The sequence below is a fragment of the Sciurus vulgaris genome (genome assembly GCF_902686455.1).
Source record: "Sciurus vulgaris genome assembly, chromosome: 11".
Lineage (NCBI taxonomy): Eukaryota > Metazoa > Chordata > Mammalia > Rodentia > Sciuridae > Sciurus > Sciurus vulgaris.
This window is the reverse complement of record NC_136472.1, coordinates 58,163,549-58,185,390: the sequence shown is the minus strand read 5'-3', so window position 1 is coordinate 58,185,390 and position 21,842 is coordinate 58,163,549. Positions and strand designations below refer to the sequence as shown.

The 21,842-nt window shown below is 35.8% G+C and overlaps 1 protein-coding gene across 2 annotated transcripts in view; it reads right to left on the bottom strand.

Moving 5' to 3' along the window:
- Positions 1–7,349: 7,349 nt before the first annotated feature.
- The window catches only part of RRAS2 (RAS related 2), a 75,381-nt gene continuing 60,888 nt past the window's right edge, over positions 7,350–21,842 (bottom strand). For both annotated transcript variants that reach the window (XM_079104249.1, XM_079104250.1), the window contains exons 3-6: positions 21,070–21,172; positions 20,781–20,889; positions 10,950–11,068; positions 7,350–8,936 (exon numbers count right to left, since the gene is read on the bottom strand). In XM_079104249.1, coding sequence (XP_078960375.1) covers positions 8,849–8,936; positions 10,950–11,068; positions 20,781–20,889; positions 21,070–21,172 — 419 coding nt within the window. In that variant the 3' untranslated portion in view covers positions 7,350–8,848. The remainder of the gene's footprint in view (positions 8,937–10,949; positions 11,069–20,780; positions 20,890–21,069; positions 21,173–21,842) is intronic.

The window sequence follows — 21,842 nt, the reverse complement described above, 5'->3', positions numbered from 1 at the left end:
ACTTGAGATGGTAAAGATTATAAGAAAAACTGCCAAATAAAGAACAGCTATAATTGTACATATTTTTTAAATCAATGCAAACCAGTTATCTAATTTACATCCACAAAGAGATAACAATAAGAAGTTCAGAGATACATTTCCCAATCAGACATTGGGTCACTTACCTGCTGCCTTGCCAATGTATTTTATTTGAAGGAAATTTGTTGTAGCAAATAATAAAACCTAGGTTTCTTTAAACCCAGAACTGGGGGGGGGGGGGGGGGGGGGGGGGTGATATCGAAAAGAATTTGTACTGTTTTTCACTTGAAGTTTGTGTATTAAATATGTGTTAGGCATACCCCAAGCCTTTGTACTCCTTTCAAGAAGTAAGGGTACATTACACATTCTCACATCACTGCAACTCTCCAGAAACTTAATCCACATTAAGATCATGGCTAAAAAGTCAATATACAAAAATTGCCCACAAATTATCTGTGACCTATTTATTTAGCCTACATGTTTCAGGCAATAAAGAATAAAAATTAATTTTAAAAAAATCTGAAAACACAACTGCAGAAAGGCCTTTCCAGATAATTTTTAAATGGAATGTGACCTGGAGTTGTTTTTATTTTGTTTTGTTTTTAAAGCTTTGGAAATTTTGTTACATGGAGTTAGTTCAGTTAGAATTAAATATTTATACCCTAAAGAAATGGGTACTATTATTCAAACTAGATTAAACCATAAATGTTTAATCTCTAATTACAGCACAGAATCAAAGAAGACTATCATTTTTCCACTATTTTGCTATTTGGTGCTATTGGTTTTAATAGAATGATTCATATTGTTCTTCCATATTGCCCAAAGTAGGGAGAATGAATGGAAATAAATCAGTCCCTTTTGAAAATGATTGAGATGCAGTAACAAATTATAAATAGCAGCTGAATGTTAATTAGCCTGAAACCAATTCTTCAATTTAAATCCTTTGAAACTGAAAGGAAAAGATCTATTCTAAAATGTCACATTTAAATAATGACTTAGCTACTTCAGAAATCCTGTGGGTTCAAAGGCATTATATATTCCATAGGGTGGAGAAGCAGAAGCTGTGTAACAGTTAAGCCTGGAGAATCCTAGGCTCAAAGTACTGCTGCACCTGAGTAGCTCTGAGAGCTGGGAACAGTTTACCTTTTCTGGCCTCGGGATCAACACAAGTTTTCTCATACTAAAGGACTTCTTCAACTGACCTTCACAATGTAGCAATTCTCACCTAGAGTGCAGGTCCTTGTGGACTCAAAGAAAGCCAGCTCCACTCTGCCCATCCTCACTTCTTCACAGACCAGTAAACGCTCACTTGTGTTGAAGCTAGTTTGAGTTGCATTTCAGTCACTTATAACCAAAAAAGTCATAACAAAATAAGCATGCATAATCTTTACAGTTATCATCAAAGCAAAATGTAATCTAAACTTTCCACCTAACATTCATGATGTCTTACCATAAGACAGCATAAACATTTTCTCATATTGCTCTTTCCATCTTTAGCCTACTGATAATAGTTCTCACATTTTTAGTAGTTACATACTTAAATATTTTTCTTTTCTCTCAAACAATTTTTAAGTATTAACAGGAGAAAAAGAGCAAACATCTTATTCAAGGCTATTTATTCTTTACAACACTTGAGAGTTTGTAAAAGTAGACTCCCTGTTTTCTAAAGTGTTGGACTACAACTCCTGTATTCCAATAGGTGACCTTAGGTGATCCTAAACTAAAATTACTAGCCTATGTGGGAAATCAGAGGGCTACCTGTGAAACAGCTGAATCTCTTTCTCCCTTCCCCACTATACCAGTACTACTCAGAGCAAGACCTACAACCTGAAAAACATTCACAAAGGAGATAAAGAAATGGAAAGCAAGTGTTTAGTTAACACTTATACTCGTCTGACATTGCCACAATACCTAAGAAAATGATCATGTCCTAGTTAATTTATTTTTTATTACACTTAGCGAGAGTTTCAGTTCACAAAACTAGAGATTAATTTTTTTTTAAAACTGGGGCTTCAACACAGATGTCTGAGAAACTCTGCACTATGCCATTCTCCTCAGTCAGAAAGGGATAAGCCTGCAATCCCCAAGCTTTCAAATCTTTCAGATGCTTCAGTATCCGGATGGTAACACCTAGTTCCAGATTTGTGTACTGACATAGCATAGCTATGATTAAATACCTTGCACAGGCTCCCTTTCTTGCTCCTCTAACAGCCTACCGTCTAAAGCATGGGAACTGCCCCAGCACCCTGATTGCCGCTGAATTTCTCAAAAGAGCCCATGCTTAATTTTTCCAATCACACCACCATTCATTCTTATCTAGTTTCCACAACTAGACAGATTTAAAAGGAAGTCACAAGCAACCTGAAAACTGCTGCCTCTCACCCCCAAGTCCTCTGCACAGCACCCGACACATTTTACCATCCCCATGTGTCCTCCAGGCCTCCTTGACAGTGCAGGCTCCTGGTTCTCTCCAGTTTCTGGCTGCTGCTCTTAGCTTTTTATTGCCTTTTAATCTTCTTCTCCCCAAATGTTTGTTTTAACAGAAAGTTTTATCCTGGAACCTTCTCTCAAACACTCTCTAGTAGGTATTATCCACTTCTCTCTCTTTTTCCACTAGTTTAAAACTGATAAGTATTAAGTCTGAACGTCTACTCGCAGCCTCTCCTTTTGAACAATCCTCATTTCCAAACGCCTCCTGACTAGCCCTCCTGTCATAAATGTCATATATTTCCATCATGAGAGAGTTTCCTGAGCTCCTTATCTAAATTAATAGCACCTATCTTTCTGCTCACCAAGATTCAATATTTTGGATTCTTACCTCCAAGATGTACTTCTAATGCTCAGTCTCCCCCCATGCTACTCAGGTTTTCATCATCTTTTTCTGAAATCATTCGATCATCAAATGATTTTTCTACACATGCCATGGCTCTGTCCTCACAAAGCGTTTATGATAACAAGGGGACAGATTCCATGATTCAAACAATCTCTTACCTGACGTCCCCTCCTTAAATCTGCAATTTTCCACATTCACACCACCACTAAGACTAGATCCTGGAACCTCCTATTCAGAATCCTTGGAAGTTTCCTATCATATACAGAGAGGTCACCCTGTTTAAATTCCCCCACGACCTGATCCCAGTCTACTTGGTGATATTTTTTCCTTTGCACTAGATTCTTTTTAGACCAGGGTTCCAATCCCAGCACATGCCCTGCATTCTTCCTTTGCCCAGGCTTTTCCCAGTCTTTCCATCACCTCACTTTTCTCTCCTTGCCATCTCAAATCCTACAAATCTGTTGAACTCCAGCAAAAACACCACTTCTAACTTGGAGTTTTCCTTGAAAAACATATACCCTCTCATCAGCTGGACCAGACAACACTTTTAGCATGCTTTCCATGATTTTTATTAAAATATGGGGACCCAGCATTTGTTTGTGTTATTCTTTATATATATATGCAAGTGCTCTGCCACTGAGCTACATACGGCCCCAGCTCCATTGTGTCATTCTTAATCTTCCTCTACTAGACTCCAAGTAATCTGAATGAATAATTCCATATTTATCTATTTCTCAGAACATCTAAATACAGTTTTGCACCTCCTAAAAATCTGCTCAGTTAGGTATTTTAATTAAAATACCTTTTTTCCTTAAAAAAATACTTGAAAACTTTAGAGGCAGTCACAGGTTAAACAGCCGTAGGTAGAAAAGTGATAAGAATTTGAAAATGATCACTTGACTGTCATCTCCTCCTGTTCATCTCCCAGTTACCTGTTCAACAGAATCAAATGTTTAGCAATGACAAAAGGAAGAAAATCAATTAAAACCAGTCAAGTGGTGATGAAAAGTTAGGAAGAGCAAAGCTAGACCTTGAGTATGTACCACCCTGTGACATCAAATTTTAAAAATCAAAGGATAATGTAAGGGACCAATTTATACTCTAAAATTCCAATCCTACAAATCTGTAGAAATAAGCAAATCACCAAAGTAACATGTATAATGTCCAATTTGAAAATGCTATAAATAACTCAACAAGTAATATAGGAAAAAAACTCCTAAGACAGAAATTCTTCACCATCCATTCAGGAAATTCTACTCAATTTCCACAAAAATAAAGAGGCATAAGAAATTCTGAAGTTAGGCAAGAACCCTCAAATGTTAAATGTGCCATAGACTAGGGCTGGCAAACCATGGCCCATGGGTCAAATTTACACCACCATCTCTTTTCAGATAAAATGGTCTTTATAATTTTAAATGAATGGGAAATGAATGTGAAAGATGAGTATTTCATGACATTTGACCATGACATGAAACACAAATTTCAGTATACACAGTTTTATTGGACCATAGCCACATTTGTTCACTTTTTTACATGTTTACAGCTGTTTCAGTGCTAGAATGGTAGAACTGTGTAGCTGGGAAAGAGACCACATGGCCTGCAAAGCCCAATACAATATTTAGTATCTAGCTCTTTACACAAAAAGTTGCCAACTCCCAGTTAAGAGAGAAATTAATGGCCACATAGACCAGAACTACTTATGACATACAGGTCACTCTCTGTGAGAAAAAAAGTTCTCAAGTCAGAGATTCAGAGGGCTAAACCTCTGACTGTACAAACAGAAATCAAATAGAAGCCAGAGGTGGTGGTGCATACCCATAATCCCAGCAACTCAGGAGGCTGAGGCAGAAGGATAGCAAGTCTGAGGCCAGCCTCAGCAACTCAGCAAGACCCTATCTCAAAATAAAATGAATGGGGGATATAGTTCAGTGGTAGAGCACCCTGGGTTCAATCCTTAGTACCAAAAAAAAAAAAAAAAAAGAGTAGGAGAAGGGGTAGGAAAAGGAAGAGGAGAAGGAAGAGGAGGGGGGAGGATAGGGGAAGGAGAAAAGGGATAGGGTAAGAGGCCAGGAGAAGAAGAGGAGGAAGAGGAGAAAGAAATAAAATGAGGACACACTTTGTTATGGTGATGGAGTAATGAACCAGATTTATCCTCCTAACTTTGACAGTTAAAACACTGGACTAAACTGGGTGGGATGGTACATACCTGTAGTACTGACTCAGGAAGTTGAGTCAGGAGAATTATTTAAACTCAGGGTCTGTTTGAGGCTGGACTGGGCAACAGAGCAAAAAACCTCTCTCTCAAAAACAAAACAAAGCAAAAATAAACAAAAAAGAACAGAGCAGCAGGGTGTGGTGGCCTATAATTCCAGTAACCTGGCAGGCAGAGGCAGGAGGATCACGAATTCAAGGCTAGTCTCAGCAACTTAGCAAGACCCTGTTTCAAACTTTAAAAAAAAAAAAGAGAGAGAGAGCTGAAGAAATAGCTCCTTTTGGGGAGCGCTCGCCTAGCATGCCCAAGGACTGTGGTTCAAATCCCCGGCACCTCAAATGAGAAAAAAAAAAAAAAAAAAAAAAGAAAGAAAAGAAAGTGGGAGGGGAGGGTCGTGGGTGGATCTAGCTCAATGGTAACAGGCTCATGGGTTAAATCCCCAGAACTTTCCCACCAAAAAAAAAAAAGAGTACATACACAAAACAACTGTCTTTAGACACTGTATACTAGGGAGTGCTGCACTACAATCCCAAATGGAAGAGAAACAAATGATGTAAGCCTTAAGACTGCTCGGCCTTTCTGCTTAGAGGTACATTCCAGACTGCAAAAGGGACAGGTGATTCCAAGCAGGGCTCAGTAGTTTCCCTGAGCTGAGAAGACTGACAATGGGGCTTAGGAAGTCTAAAGCACCTAAAAGTATCTGGACAAAGTTCTTAAGGGAAAAGGGATACCCAGAAAAGGGTATTCCATGAATATGTATAGTCAATAAGTCTTTGCAAACTATTAAAGTACTTGTGGGTAGGGTGAAACTCTGGAGACTGATCAAAGAATGACCCAAGAGCTATGACTAGAATAGCTTCCCATATCTCATATGCAGCTGGGAATTGAGTTCAAGACAAATTGTAGAGTGCTTAGTGATCATTCAGAGCTTTTAGTAGAGTCCCCCAAAGGGCCACATTTAAGTAGTGAAGCTAAACTATTTTGAGAAAAAAGGTTACTTGAGACTACATTGAGATCGAGAACAAGACCTGAAAAGACCAGAAGAACAGCAAGTAAATTAGTTGACTACCAGAATAAAGCCTCAAACCCTTTAGATGAAGATAATACAATCTAGACACCCAACATAAAGTAGTATTCAATGTCTATCATCCAACCAAAATTTACGAGATGTGTGGAAAAAGCAGAAAAATGTGATATAGAGAAAAATCTGGCAACAGAAACAATTCCAAATGATGAAAGAGATGAACAAAAACATTAAAATAACTATTAGGATCATGTTCTTTCAGTCAACTCAGCCTTTCTCAACCTGAGTTCTGTGCAAGAAGACAGACCTGCAGAGTTTGTTGAGTGATTAATTCCTCAATTCGCCAAAGATGGTACATAGCTAAGTACCATTTTAGATGCAGACATGAGACATTAATTCATAACACACAACAAATAGGGCATTAAGGATTCAATTCTCTTGTGAACCCCATTAGGAAGAGGAATACATGAATATGAGGACTGAAATAGGACATAGAACTTGTAGAAGAAAAAAGTCTAAAATGAAAATTTAGTGAACAGGATTAATAGCAGATTAAACAACTGCAGAAGTAAAGGTTAAGGAACTTGAAGATAACAGCAAAAAAAATAATCCAAAGTGAAGCACAAAGAGAAAAAAATTGAGATAACATCTGAAGGGTATACCATTAAGTCTGGATATTATGCAAGCAGACTCTTGTTATGTGAAGTTACCTATGACAGAAATAAAACTTTAGCAACCAAAACAAAAAAAGAAACAATAACAAAACAAAGCAAAATTCCCAACTAAGAGCACTACCCAAGATATACAATAGTGCTAATAAAGAAGTAAATGACACGGGATAAATGTGGTATCTTCCAGGAGAGTTATAAGACTTGAAACATAATTCCATATTAATGTATAATTATAAAGTACAATGTAAAACTAAGTTTTATTAATAGTCAAATAAATATATTGTTTGCCTTGCTTCAACTGCTTTAGGCTTCATTCAGGAGGGATGAAGATAGATATATATATTTACATTTATATTCCGCCCCCCACCCTTTACCCTCCTCTCCTCTACAGGTGGACAGTGGTCTATTAGGACCACTTCATTTAAAAAGAGAAATACTGACCTAGAAAACCATTTAAGAAATCACTAAGAACACTAAGAAATCACTAAGAACACCAAAATGTTTCATATCAAGTTCCCCAGCTGAATGACCAATGTGACTTTTAGATTCAAACCCTAAGACAATGTTGAGAAAGGCACAGAGCTACGAAAATAAGTTTCTTCTAATACTTATTCTCTCACAAAACCACTAAAATAACAAAATGAGTGATAGAATATTGTCTTGTGATAACAGATCAACTTTAATTTCAGCACCTGAAGCTATCCAAGGGTATGCTCTATAAAGGTCATGGGACTGTTGTACACATTCAATAAAGTGACAACTGTGCAATACCACTTAGTATCTCAAAATCAGGAACATACTTTTGAATTGTTTAAACACAATCCACAGAATTAAAAACAAAATCAGAAGCCATCCACAGTTATACTAATTGTCAATTACAAGTTTTACAATTAATACTTGATATAACAGTCAATATATAGCAGGGGACACTGAAGGTAATTTCAGAGTCTCATCCAGTTGTATTCAATTGGGAAGGTTTCTTGAATGGGGATAAAACTGGCCAAAGATAGATACAACCAGGATCAGACCAGCAAGTAAAAGTTCTACCACAGTTTCTGTAGTTTCCACTTTTTTTTTTCTTTGTCGGTTAAAAGTGAACAGTGAGAATTAAATACTTATCTTTACATATACACAAGGTATGCTGTGAAAGCATATTTGCTTACAAACATATAAAAATACTTGTTAACTAGTTCGATAAGAAAATAATGTATAAAAGTATATAGCAAAAACATTAATCATCTCTGACTCTGGAAAGATCAATTCCATATTTTATATTACAGCAAACAAAAACAACTTTAGTTTTTTTTGAATCCCTTAACCAGAAATACTTGAAAAGGAAGACAGACAAAAATTATTCATTCTTACCCTTAACATGGCTGTGAAAAGAGTTAAATTAAGAAACCAAGTACACATTGAGATGCCAAAGTCCAGAATGAGTCCAACCATTTGGCCACATAGAACACTATCATCTTCAAGAGGAGGAGTAATAACAGGCTTGATAAGTAGTTTTTAAACCATAAATACAATAGGCATTTTGGTATTTTGGCCACTGGAAAACAAAAGCTGTAGTATCAAGAAAGGTCTGAGATGTCTCACTTTTGTGGATTTCATTCAGTGTATTTAAGATTAACTAAAGTTGACATCAAAATTTTTAAAGATAGGCAAAAAAATTCACATTTTTTAAAAGAAAAACCTCTCTATGCTTCTATTTAGAGTAACAGTAGGTAACATGATTCCAGAAGTTAAAAATTATTTCACAACCTATAACTTCAGCTTAGCAAACAGCTTCAGTTCCAAAACTAATTCATCCCTAAAATGTAAGCCCTTAAAAAAAGAATGTGTCTGTATATGTATACGTGTATTTAAAAAGAATCAGATAATCTTTGAAGCAGCCTTAGTGTTTCCTTTAAATTGATCTGGAAAGAACCATTATAATAGCTTCATGGAAAGGAGTAGCCAGCTTCTTGGTCTAAGGCTAACACGGTGATCATTTGTCTAAGGCTAGAAAGGTACCAACATGATGTAAACCATAAGGACAGAAGGAGATGAGGGCTTTTCCTGGCAGTTGGTAGCTAAAACTCAAGGGATTCTTAGAAAATGACACAATGGCAGCCTTTCTTGTCTTTTTCTTTCCGAGTTGGTTCCGGTGAAGGAGGACATTCTTGCTCTTGAAATTTCCTGTAATACAGAAAAATCTAAATATAATTTCCTACTAAGTAATAAAGATACAGATTCTTTTTGGGCAACTGTCATTTAAGTGCATATGCTCTTCAGTGTTCAACTAGGGATTCAAGCATATTTTTGAAAGAAAAACAAAACAAGGGGGCACAAATCCATCAGCACAAACTAAGCAGAGCTGTCCAAGTTGCCTTCAAGGGAGAGCCCTGAATTGGATAAGATGCTGGACTCAGTAACCTCCATGTTCCCTTCTCAATTTGAAATTCCTTGACCCTGTAATATACTTAAGGATAAACACACCCCTTGAAGCCTACCATACAAAATTACCCTTAAAAAGTATACATGCAATTCTTATTCCTATCTGTCTTTTATTAGAGTATTAGAAACAATTTAGTTCACCTCTCTAAGCCTCTGTCTTTTCGAAGAGAATAACAAAAACTCAGCTTTCACAGCTATTATGAGGATTTAACATATTTAATGTTTAAATTTGACTGAAGGTGTCTGGCACTTAAAACAACAAAAAGAAACCTTCTGTACCTCCCTAGCTCACTCCAGGTTGATTAATAAATAAGGATAGCTCTTGAGGGTCAAAAGGAAGGACAAGATATTTCAAAAAAGGCAGTTGTAATCATTTTAAGAATCAGTTCACCAGTTTTTTAACACTAAGATAGAACTAAGATGGGGGATGGTTAAATACAACATATCAAATTTTCCAGCTTCACCAGTTTTGAAATTGTTAAGTCAGTGGCATTCATTGTATTCACTTTGTTATGAAACCATCACTACCATCCGTCTCCAGAACTCTTCCAACTTGCAATACTGAAACTCTGGACAACAGGACTTATATTTTTAACAAACTACTAAAAAACTAAAACCTTCACTTTTTCTACTCCATAGAGAGAATACCCAAGAAGCCCACAGCTCAGGTATCAATTCACCTGAGATACCCAATGAACAAGAGCCTATTCCATGTTCCTGTCAAACTGTCTACCTAGCAGAGACACCCAGTACAGAGCAGAGGGTAAAGTAGAGACAAGTCACCAAGACTCAAAATCAACTCCCACTCACTAGCCAGGCTCAGTGGCACATGCCTATAAACCCAGCTACATGAGAGCCTGAAGCAGGAGGATCACAAGTTCAAGGTCAGTCTGGGTTACTTATTGAGACCCTGTCTCAAAAAAAAATTTTTAAAGGACTGGGGATGTAGCTCACTGGCAGAACACTTGCCTAGCAAGTATAAGGCTCAGGACTTCCCAGGACCACCAAAAAAGAAAAATAACACCTCACTGAAGTAACTTTATCTTTCTCACATGCAGTCATATAGCATATATATATTAACTCCAGCGGGCATTAACACTTTCTTAAACACTAGGGGCCTCTTAGACCATCTCCCAGAAAAACTCTTTATAAACTGGGGCATCATGCTTCACACCTCATGGGACTGCTGAATCTCTCTACCTCTCTTACTTTTAGTCTGGGAGAAGGTTGTAAGAAACAAAACCAAGAATACCAGCTCTGGAACCAGAGATTTGGATTCCGCCCCCCTCTGCCATTTAATATGTCCATAGCTTAAATAAGTTATTTAACTTATCTGTACCTCTGTTTTCTCATCTGAAAGTAAGTATAAAAGAAAGTAGTTTCCTGAGTTATAGGGAGAACTAAACACAGCAATACGCTTAAAGCATTTAGCATAATATCAGGCAGATACTTGATCTTAACACTTCAATGTTAGCTGCTGTCAACACTATGTCCACACCATCACCTTGGGAAGCTGCATTTATTCTTTTAAAAAATCTCAAAATGTACTTTCTACTTCAATATAATAAATTACATTAGAAATGCCCAGAATATATTGTGTACCTAATTAAAATTTAACACCCCATGTGCATTAACCCCTTGTCCTTCCTTTTGACCCTCAAGAGCTATCCTTATCTATTAATCCTACATACGATTTTCTCTTTCTTACTAAATATAACAATTTAATAAAACACTTCCAGCGTGTGTTTTGCTTACCTTATAACCCGGACAAGTTCATGAAAAGCTTGATCTACATTCATCCTAATCTTGGCCGATGCCTCCATGTATGTTACTTTAAGTTGCCGTGCTAACTGCTGTCCTTCCTCCTGTGTTACCTGAAATTCCAAGAGCTGTGTTTAAGGTACAGTATTAATTTGCTCCATCTAATTCTGACTACAGATTGTACTGTTATTCCTGAGGCCAAGCTCTTTTACAAGATGAACCAATAGACTTTACAGCTCAACACCAACTGAAGTCCACCTTTGTAGAGCAAATCAGAAGAACATACTTGTGATAGAAATACAGTCGGCACTCAAAATCTGTGGGCTCCACACAGATTATGCCAACTGCAGATCAAAAATATTTGAACTGAACTGTACTAAACATATACAGATCTTTTTTCTTGTCATTATTTCCTAAAAAATACAACCCAACTACTATTTACACAACACATTGTATTAGGCATTATAAGTAATGTAGAGAGATGATTTAGAGTACACAGGAGAATATGTGTAGGTTAGATGCAAACTCTACATCATTTTATACAAGGAATTGGAGTATTCCAAGATTTTAGTGTGTAACAGGAGATAGAAGGGTCCTAAAGCAGTCCTCTGTGAATACCAGGGATCATTATGCTACCATACAAGATTTTAATCTAGGGCTGGGGATATAGCTCAGTTGGCAGAGTACTTGCCTTGCAAGCACAAGGCCCTGGGTTCAATCCCCAGCACCACAAAAAAAAAAAAAAAAAAAAAAAAGATTTTGATCTAGAGATTACACCAAAAATATTAACTACAACAATAATACTTTCTATGTAAGAAAAGCACAAAGTGCTGTTAGAGTGTCTAACCCTGAGGAAATTATATTTAAGCAAAAAATAGAGTTTGGAGTTAGGTGGAAGTGGGATGAGGAAGTATCCCTCTCAAAGGAAATGGTATATGTGATGTTGTGAAAACAAATGGGATTTCTAAGTCCTAGGAACTGAAAGAAGCCTCTTCAGGTTGGAATATAGCGCACAAAGAGAGAAAATAGCAAGAGGTTTAGATGAAGAAGACCACATGCTTCTGAAGCCTCCTCATCGAGTTCACAGTACCTGACACACAGCACACACTCATAAATACATGGAGAAAATCAGTGATAAGCAGGACCATAAAAATGGCAGGCCAAAATAAAACATGAATAAATAAATACCATAGATAGATAGGTTTTTGTTTTATTGGTTTTTTTTTTTTTTTCTTTGTTTTTGCTTTTAGGTTTTTGTTTTATTGGGTTTTTTTTCTTTGTTTTTGCTTTTGGGTTTTTTGGTACCAGTGATTGAACCCAGAGGCACTTTACCACTGAGCCACATTCCCAGCCCTTTTAATTCCCCACCCCCTAATCCAGAGAGAAGGTCTTGATAAGTTACTTAAGACCTCACTAAATTGCTGAGGCTGGTCTGGAACTGGTCTCAATCATGCCTCAGCCTCCAGAGTCACCAGGATTACAGGTGTGTGCCACAGCACCTGACTACCCCATATATGTTAAATTGTGAAGAATCTGAATAGTGATTCTTACCTAAAATTATTAAACTATGTTACATTTACATAGTGGGGCTTAAAATTATGTTTCTAAGACAAAATTCCTTTTATTGCTGTCATCACCACTGAAGTAACACTTGCAGAAGAGTTAGAAAAGTCAGATGGGGGCTGGGGATGAGGCTTTGTGGTACAGTGCCTATTTATCGTAAGTAAGGACCGGAGTTCTGGGTTCAGTCCCCACCAGCACGCACAGGCACACACATACACACACACAAAGATGAGTTTAGAAAAGTCAAATGGGTAGAAAGAAAAGAAAATCTAGAAACCCATCACCCATACAGAACCACATTTTTCTGGTCACTTTTCAATGATAAATTTGTTTTTCACTATACAAACAGAATCATGACTGTATTTTTATTTTTTTAATACTCTGGAAACATTCTAAACTCACTGATCTAAGAGCTCTTTTGCAAAGTTCCAAAGGCATGGTATGATCATGTCACTTGTTAATAAACAGTTTTATTTCTTCTTTTCTGACATGGATGCTTTTCTGTTTCTTGTCTTGCTGCACTGCCCAGAACCTCCTATAAGTGACAGAAGTGGTGAGATGAGTGTTCTTGATGTGTCTCTGATCTTAGGGACAAAGCATTTCATCTTTTACCATTAAATATGTAGTCAGTCATAGAATTTCATTGTAGATGCCTTATTCGGTTACCAAAATTTCCTACGGTTCTATCTGTAAACAGTGTTTATCAGAAATGGATGTTGAGTTTTATCAATATTTTCTTCTCCATCTACTTTTGCTTTTCATTTTGTTAATATGATGACTTATAGGGAATCATTTTCAGATATTAAACTAACACTGCATTCCTAGAATAAACCCATACTTGAGTAATGTCTTGTTCTTTTCATATATTGATAAATTCTATTTACCAACATTTTATTAAGAACTTTGACAGGTATGTTCATGAGAGATGCTGGACTGTAGTTTTCATGTCTTTGGTTCAGTTTCAGAGTAATTCTGATTTCATATAATGAGCTGGAAAGAATTCTCTCCCTTCAGTATTCTGGAACAGTCTGGACAAAACAGGGAGTATTCTTTCCTTAAATGGTGTAATTCACCAGTGAATCCATCTGGGCTTGCAGTTTTCTTTGAAGGAAAGTTTCTGAGACAAATCAAATTTATTTGATAGTATTAATCAGCTTATATATTTGTTTTTGGAATGAGCTTTGATACTCTGTATCTTTCAAGGAACACATCCATTTCACCAAACTTACACTAAGTTTATTGGCATAGTTTTCTGTAGCATCTCTTTATTATTTATAAACATTTGTAAGATCTCTCATTCCAAATGTTGATCTCTCTTTTGTAACTGATCATTCTAACTAGAGATTTCTTGGTTTGACTGATCTTATAAACAACACTTTTGGGGTTGTATTTATATTGGGTTGTATTATGATTTTCCTTTTTCATTTCATGTGCTGGCTATTGCACATGCTAACCACACACTCTACCACTGAGACCCACAGTTTTTCTATTTTTTATTTCATTGTATTCCATTCTTTATTATTTCCCTTCTATTTACTATGCTTTTAATTTGCTCTGTTTTTCTTCTAGTTTGGTTTCATTTTATTTTGGGGTTTGTTTATTTTGACAGTACTGAGGAATTGATCAAAGAGGTGCTCTAATGCTCAGCTACATTCCCAACTTTTTTTTGTTTTTTTTGGAGAAAGGATCTCACTAAGTTATATGGGGCCTCGCTAAGTTGCTGAGGCTGGCTCTGAACTTGCAGTCCTTTTGCCTCAGCCTCCTGAGTCACTGGGATTACAGGTGTGCACCAACATGCCCAGCTTAATATTTTTTAATTTTGAGACAGGATCTTTCCAGGTTGCCCAAGCTAGTAAACTTGCAACCCTCCTGCCTCAGCATCCTGAGTCACTAGGGGTTCAGGCACACCCTGTGCCTGGATGCTTCTAATTTCTTTAGAATCTAAAGTTAATGAAGGAAGATCTGTTTTCTTTTCTAATACAAGTATTTAGTGTTACTAACTTCTCCATACATACACATTTTTAGCAGCATCACACAAATTCTGATATGTTTAGTTTTCATTTAGTTCATAACAATTTGTAATCTTCTTTTTGATTTTTTTTTTTTCCTTTGACCCAAGTGTTAATTGGAAATGTTAGTTTCCCAGCGTGTGGAGATCTCCTAGATATTGGTTATCAAGTTCCAATTTAATTCCATTGTCATCAAAGAATGTGTCATCTAACTACAATCTTTTTAAAGATTCTACTCATTTCAAAAAAATGTGTATTTTATGTTGTTCAATGACAATTAGGATAAGTTGATAGTGTTGTTCAAGTCATTTGTATCTCACCGATTCTCTATCAATTATTGAGAATTTGACTATTTGTCTTTGCAGTTCTTATAACTCTTTAGGAATTTTAAAGCTGTTATTAGGTTGGATGGGCCAACCTAATATTATACTGAATGCTTAAGACTATAATATCCTTTTGATAAATTAAGTTCTTTATCATCATGAAATTACATCTTTATCCTTGATACTACTCAGCTATAAAAATGACTGTTACTTATATAGCCACTTGAAATTTATATTCATTATATTGGCAGGGTATATCTTGCCCCATCGTTTTACTCTTTTGCTGTTTGTTTTCTGATATTGGGGATTAAACACAAAGGTGCTTAGCTCCAGAGTCACATGCCCAGCCCATATTTATTTTATTTTATTTTTTGGAGATAGGGTCTTACTAGGTTGCTTAGGATAAACTGGTGAGGCTTGCTATCCTCCTGCCTCAGTCTCTGGAGTCACTGGGATTACAGGCATGTGACACACCCCCAGCCCATCCTTTTACTATTATCCTGGCTGTGTCTTTAAAAAAGTAGATTTGTGTCAACACAATGGCACACACCTTTAAGTAATACCACTACTGAGGCAGAAAGCTAAAGCAGGAGGATTGCAAGTTCCAAAACAGCCTGGGCAACTTAGTGAGATCCTGTCTCAAAATAAAAGGGGGTTGGGATGTAGCTCTTCAACCCCCAGCACAGGATGGGAAGTGGGAAGTAGATTCTTTCATCCAATCTGACAGCATGTGCCTTTCAATTGAGGTATTCACACAATTCATATTTAATCAACATAGTTGGGCCTCTAGCTGTTTGCTTCCTAGGCCATCCTATCTGTTCTTTGTCCTACTTATCCTCTTTTTCTGCCTTTTGGGTTAACTGAAATTTTTGCAATTCCATTATATCTCCTTTGTTGGCTAATTAGCTAGGTATCTGTCATACTACCTTGGTTGCTTTAGAGTTTACAGCATACATTTTCAAATCATCACAGTCTTATTCAAATGGTATTATACCAATTAATGTACAGTTTAAGAATTTTGAGACTCTGTCTCTACCTTTCTCTTTTTTTGCTCTTTTACCTTTTACTTCACAATACATTATTTTTGCTTAGAATGTTAAGTTTTAATTTAATTAATAAAAAGCTATTTTGTTTTTCAATATAATTACCATTTCCAGTGCTCTTCATTCTTTCAAGTTGATTCAAATTTCCATTTGGTATCTTTTCCCCTTAGACTTCTTTCCTCATTTCTGATTAGTAATGGACTCATATTTTATATGCTTGAGGGAAGTCTTTATCTCACCTTCATTTTTTTAAAACAAAATTTTGGTGGTATCAAATTCTACATAAGTTTTTTGCTTTCAGTATTTGAAAGATGCAGCATTGTTTTCCATAAGAAACAACAATGAATACATTTATCTTTGTTCCTCTGTATGCAATATTTTATCAGGTTACTTCAAGATTTTCTCTTTATCACTTGTGTTAAAAAATTTCATTATTTTGTGTCCTAAAATTTTCTTCATGTTCCTTATGCTCATAGTATGATAATGCATGCATTACAGTTTTCATCGAATTTCAAAATTTTTCAGTCATTACTTCTGTTAATTCCACCCAATACATTTTTCATCTCACTGTAGTTTTAATTTCAGGAAGTTTTATTTGGATCTTTTAACATATTCTTCCATGTCAATTCCACTTAACATACTCAGTGTTTTATAGAGCTTTTTGAATGTGCAGAATATAGTTAAAATAACTTTTAATGTCTCTATCCACTAACTCTGTTATCTACATCATTTCTGGATCTGTTCCTATTAACTGGATTTTTCTGTTACCACTGGACATATTTTCCTCCTTTACATGCATGGTAATGTTTGAGTGGATGTATAGGATTTTTACCAATTGGGTACCAGAGATTTTGTAGTCTGTGTTATACATATTCTTCAGCTGTCTTCCACAATGCAATTATTTGGAAACAGTCTGATTGTTAGGGGTCAAGTTTTAGGTTTTGTTATGGAATACTAAGAAAATAAATTATCTAGGGTTAATTTTGCCCCACTAGTTAAGTGTACAACCCAATACCACAAGAAACATAAGGTTTTTCATTCTTGACTAGAATATGAATTATTCCTGGACTCATTTGAGCTCAAGTAATATTCCCCCTAATCTTCTCCAGGTAATTTGTTCTACAAATTTAATACATTGTTCCCAAAATTCAGCAACCTAAATACAATAACATTTGCTTATTACATTAATGTACATATATCCAACAATCACTTCTTAATAGTCTGTGACCTTGTTGCATTTCGACAAGGTAGCAGGCAGGTTCCACTAAGCACTGGTAAACCCAAATTTATGTCATTTTTAAATTTACCTTCTCTTTCTTCAGAATAAAATATTTACTAATAAGGTCTATGAGTCTAAAATATAAATCAAATTGTGCAAGCAATTAGGTAAGGAAGCCAAACAACAGGAGGAAAACTTTAAAGATAGCCACCAATTCAGGAAGGATAATATCTATTTTAAGAAAATTTGACACGGTAAATTCTTATAAAAATAACCCAATGCAGTCAAAATTCTGTTCTTCTTCCTAGGATGTCATCCCTTCTCTCTCAACCTTAATATTCTTATTTCTCACTAACCTTTCAAGACTCAAGCAACAAGAAACTCCCTCCTAGTGACAATGATGTTTCAGAAGTACGATCTCAGAGCACGTCACACTTGAAGGTTACCACTGACAAAATTCACAAGGTGTGACACTACTAATTTTGGTCTTTTTCTCCCACCACTTCAAGATGTCCTCTGAGACTAAGTATTAACACACATTTGTCTTTGTACCTCTAGGACTTAGAAGAATGCCTACCAGTTAACTAAGTAAACAAAAGTAAATGGAGTGTGACCAACAGAATAAATAGATCCTGAAGTGAAAGAGGATATAAGAATAAAAATAAAAATAAATATTTAAGATTTTAGTCAGCCAAGCACAGAGACACACACCTGTAATCCCAGAGACTCAGAGAGGCTGAGGCAGGAAGATTACAAGTTCAAGGACAGACTGGGTAATTTAGTGAGACCTTGTCTCAAAAAAAATTTTTTTAATTAAAAAAAAAAAAAAAAAAAAAAGGCTGGAAATATAGGTCAGTGCTAGAGCACCCCTGAGTTCAATTTCCCATAACACAAAAATAAATAAAGATTGTAAGACAATCTCAAATTGTTTATTATTATAAATTTAACATTGGAAGGAAAAACGTGTCCTTAAAAATACTTCTGTCGGGCTGGGGATGTGACTCAGTGGTAAAGCACTTGCCTGTCATGCATGAGGCTCTTGGTTCAAATGCCCCAGCACTAAAAAAATACTACTGATTTTCTGCTCAATTATTCCTGAAAAAGTTACCTGGTACCAGGTGTGGTGGTACACACCTGTAATTCCAGCAATTTGGGAGACTAAAGCAGAAGAATTACAAGTTCAGGGCCAGCCTCCACAATTTGGCAAGACCCTGTCTCAAAATACAAAATAAAAAGAGGCTGAGGAAGTGGCTAAGTGGTAAAGGGCTTCTGGGTTCAGTCCCCAATACAAAAAAAAAAAAAAAAAAAGTTATCTTGCCCTACCTATTATGCAGAATGCAATACAGATAAAGAGGGATGGCAAATGACCTATATTTGTACACAGTTAAGAAAATTTATGAATCCATAGTCTAGGTGATTTAAAAAAAAAAAAAAAAACCCCATTGCTAAGACTGTTTACATACTTTTTTTATTTTTCTGTCTTGGAGATTGAACCTAAGGGCACTTTACCACTAAGCTATATCCCTATCTCTTTTTATTTGGAGACAGGATCTTGCTAAGTTGCTGAGGGTGGCCTCAAACTTGTACTCTCTGCCTCAGTTTCCAAAGTCACTGGAATTACAGGCATATGCCACTGCATCCCAACTCACTTATTTAAAGTCTGGTTTTATATCATGTCTTCCAGGAATCAAGGACAACAGAGTCTATACATACATTTCTGGTCAAGAGATCTCTTACCACACATATGCTCACTAGTGTAGAACACTTTTAACCAAGAAGCAGAGATCGCACTGCCACCACCAAAGCAAACAAAAAGGACAACACAATGAGAAGCCCAAAATAAAAGCAGATTGATGTCTACATAAACAAATATTTTCTAGAGTTCCTCAACCCAGAGAATTTTATAAAGATACAAATACTAAGCCTTATCTCCTAGATATTCTATTTGGTAGATCTAAGCTCTACCCAGAATTGTTTTGAACATCCAAAGTAAATCTGACACAATAAATTTGCAGACCTGCTTTTGGGAACTTTGGAACTTTTTGGGAACTCAGTTCAAATGCATAAATTATTCAAAGTCCAAAGTAATATGAACTTGAGTACCATATTCCCAAAGAAAGAAAAGCAAAATGGGAATGATAAGAGTAATTTTATCTGAACAAATATGGCTTAAAAGGAATAAACTACATTTCCAACACTCAGGGATATGTCACATTAACCCATTAGGTCCCAAGTTCTCAATTCTACAAATATTTCAATAAAATTGACATATATACATTAGAACACTTTGTATATATTAAAATTAATAAATTAATATTATAGTATAACAATACTATTATATACTATAAAATTACATGTTATATTTTAGTTTTTATAGGTGTCCGAGCTAAGGTGATAAACAAAATGGGTTAATGAAGTTTACAGAAATGAAACTTGTTTCCAAAAATACATGTTTTGTAGAAAGTATCATCATGTTAATACCACATCTTGAATCAGTGGATGCCCAGTCACTCATTCAACAAATAGTAAGAGTATATCTTTGTCCAACGTGCTGAAGATAAAGCATGAACAAAACTGACCAGTGGAATTGGAAATCCTCATAGCACCTACAGCCAACTCTTTTAGATGCACACAAGGCATAAACAGGCAGGACTAGAAAACCCTCCATTATCTGAAGAGAAAGGATTCTTTATGCTAGAAGGCTGTAGGGGGCACACTGCATCAATGCACTGACAGATGAAGGAGACTGAACTGGTTAACACAGATATTTTTAGTAAAAGTGTAAAGAGTGCCTTTCTCAAACTAATGGTGACCATTAGCAATTAAGTAACTAAACAAGGGGGAAAGGAGAGAGGACAGCTAAGGTGAAGGAGGGAGGGAGTAAACAAGGCAAGTACCACCATGCCCAACCCAACAAAAATCTTAATCTGTTAACACAAAGTTATATAAAAGCCAGAGTACTTAAATGCCAGCAAAAGAAATAATTTAAACAATAATTATTCTGGATGTGAGTTAGAGACTAAAGATTTTAAAAAGATACCCCAAATAATGTAGGACCTGCTTTAATTTACAGCTGACTTTCTTCCTCTCCCCACAAAAACATGAGGGAATGACACATACCAAAAATATTTAAATAATAAGATTTTCAATAAGTGAGTAAAGAAACAAGTGAGAATAAGTCTGCAACTAAATGTATTCTTATTTTGAGAGCTATTAGTATTAGAGCAGGCTAATATGAAGAATTAATAGAAAATTCAGCCACTAGAGTTAGGAAAAATTAAAATGCTGCAGTTTACATTAAAGTCAGTCTCTAAACAAAGATAATTTCATATAAACAGTAAATAAAGTAGGCATTTGAGATTGTCATATAAATTAGAGTTCTTAGCTATTACCCAAGAAATTACATGGAACTTGAACTAGTACAAATACTTGCAGGCTTATAGAACCTTCTGAAATTTTGTGTAAAATCGTAAAATTTTAACTTTTCTAAATCTTCTTTTTATTGTTTATCTAATGCAACGTCTCTAAGATCCAGTGTGCTAACCTCAACAATAGCTACTGAAGTGGCAGGCAGCACAGTTGTTTGTTTTGGATCATGGGACTTTCTATTATTTCATTCATTGATCACTTCACTTACATGGTTTCCCAGCAATGAAGTTCTTTCTTACCTGTCTTTGATGATCCAGGTCTGCTTTATTACCAATTAAAATCATTGGAAATTCATCACGATCCTTCACTCTGAGAATCTGTCTTTGAAACTTATAGATTTCTTCAAAACTTAAAAAAATAAAATAAAATAAATTAATTGATTTGACCACGAATCATAATTCAACAAGCTCCATGCTCCAGTTAGTATTTGATTGTTTTTCCTTTTTTTATAAAAACAAGAAAATCTAAATTCAATTAAATCATGACCTGGATTGGACCAATGGACTACATTTTAATACTGGTACCAACCTGCCTCTGTCTGTGACTGAGAAGACCAACAGGAAGCCCTCACCAGTCCTCATATACTGTTCTCTCATGGCACCAAACTCTTCTTGTCCAGCTGTATCTAAAACTAAAGGGAAAAAACACAAAGAAAACTGTATTTTTGTTTTATAAACTGCTTCTCTACAAGGATAGGCCCCTTTCATGTGGGTCCTCTACAGCTCACCTTATTCTTCGTATAAAAAGGAAATGACATTCCTCTCTTAGCACTTTATTCTCAATACTAAAGACAAACACATTCTAACGGCAGACAGTTTCAGAGTTTATTTTCATCAGCACAGATTGATTTTATAGTTAGAATATATTAGCATACCAATTAGAAGGTTAAAAATATCACACACATCTAGGCAGATGGAATCAGATAACCTCTGAAATCACTTGAATGTTTATCTCCTCCCAGGAAAGATCTGAAAAATATACTATAAATTTAAGAAAGAAAATGTGGTTGTTACCTGTCCTCACACCACACAAAATGCCATACTTTGGACAGGTGCTAATACATTTCTTAATCTCTTTGAATAAAAGAAGCACAAATTAAAAGAACAGGGCTTTCTTCTGTGAGGAAGTAGTATATTTAACCAGGCACAGTTTTGTTAGTCTCTGGGCAAACTCTATAGTCACTTCCCCATTGTAACCTCTGCCAAACAACAGCAAGAAAAGAGACCTGATTTATTATTTCCAACTGTACCAATAAATATATTTTAACAAATAACAATGACAAGACCAGTCTTAGCAGAACA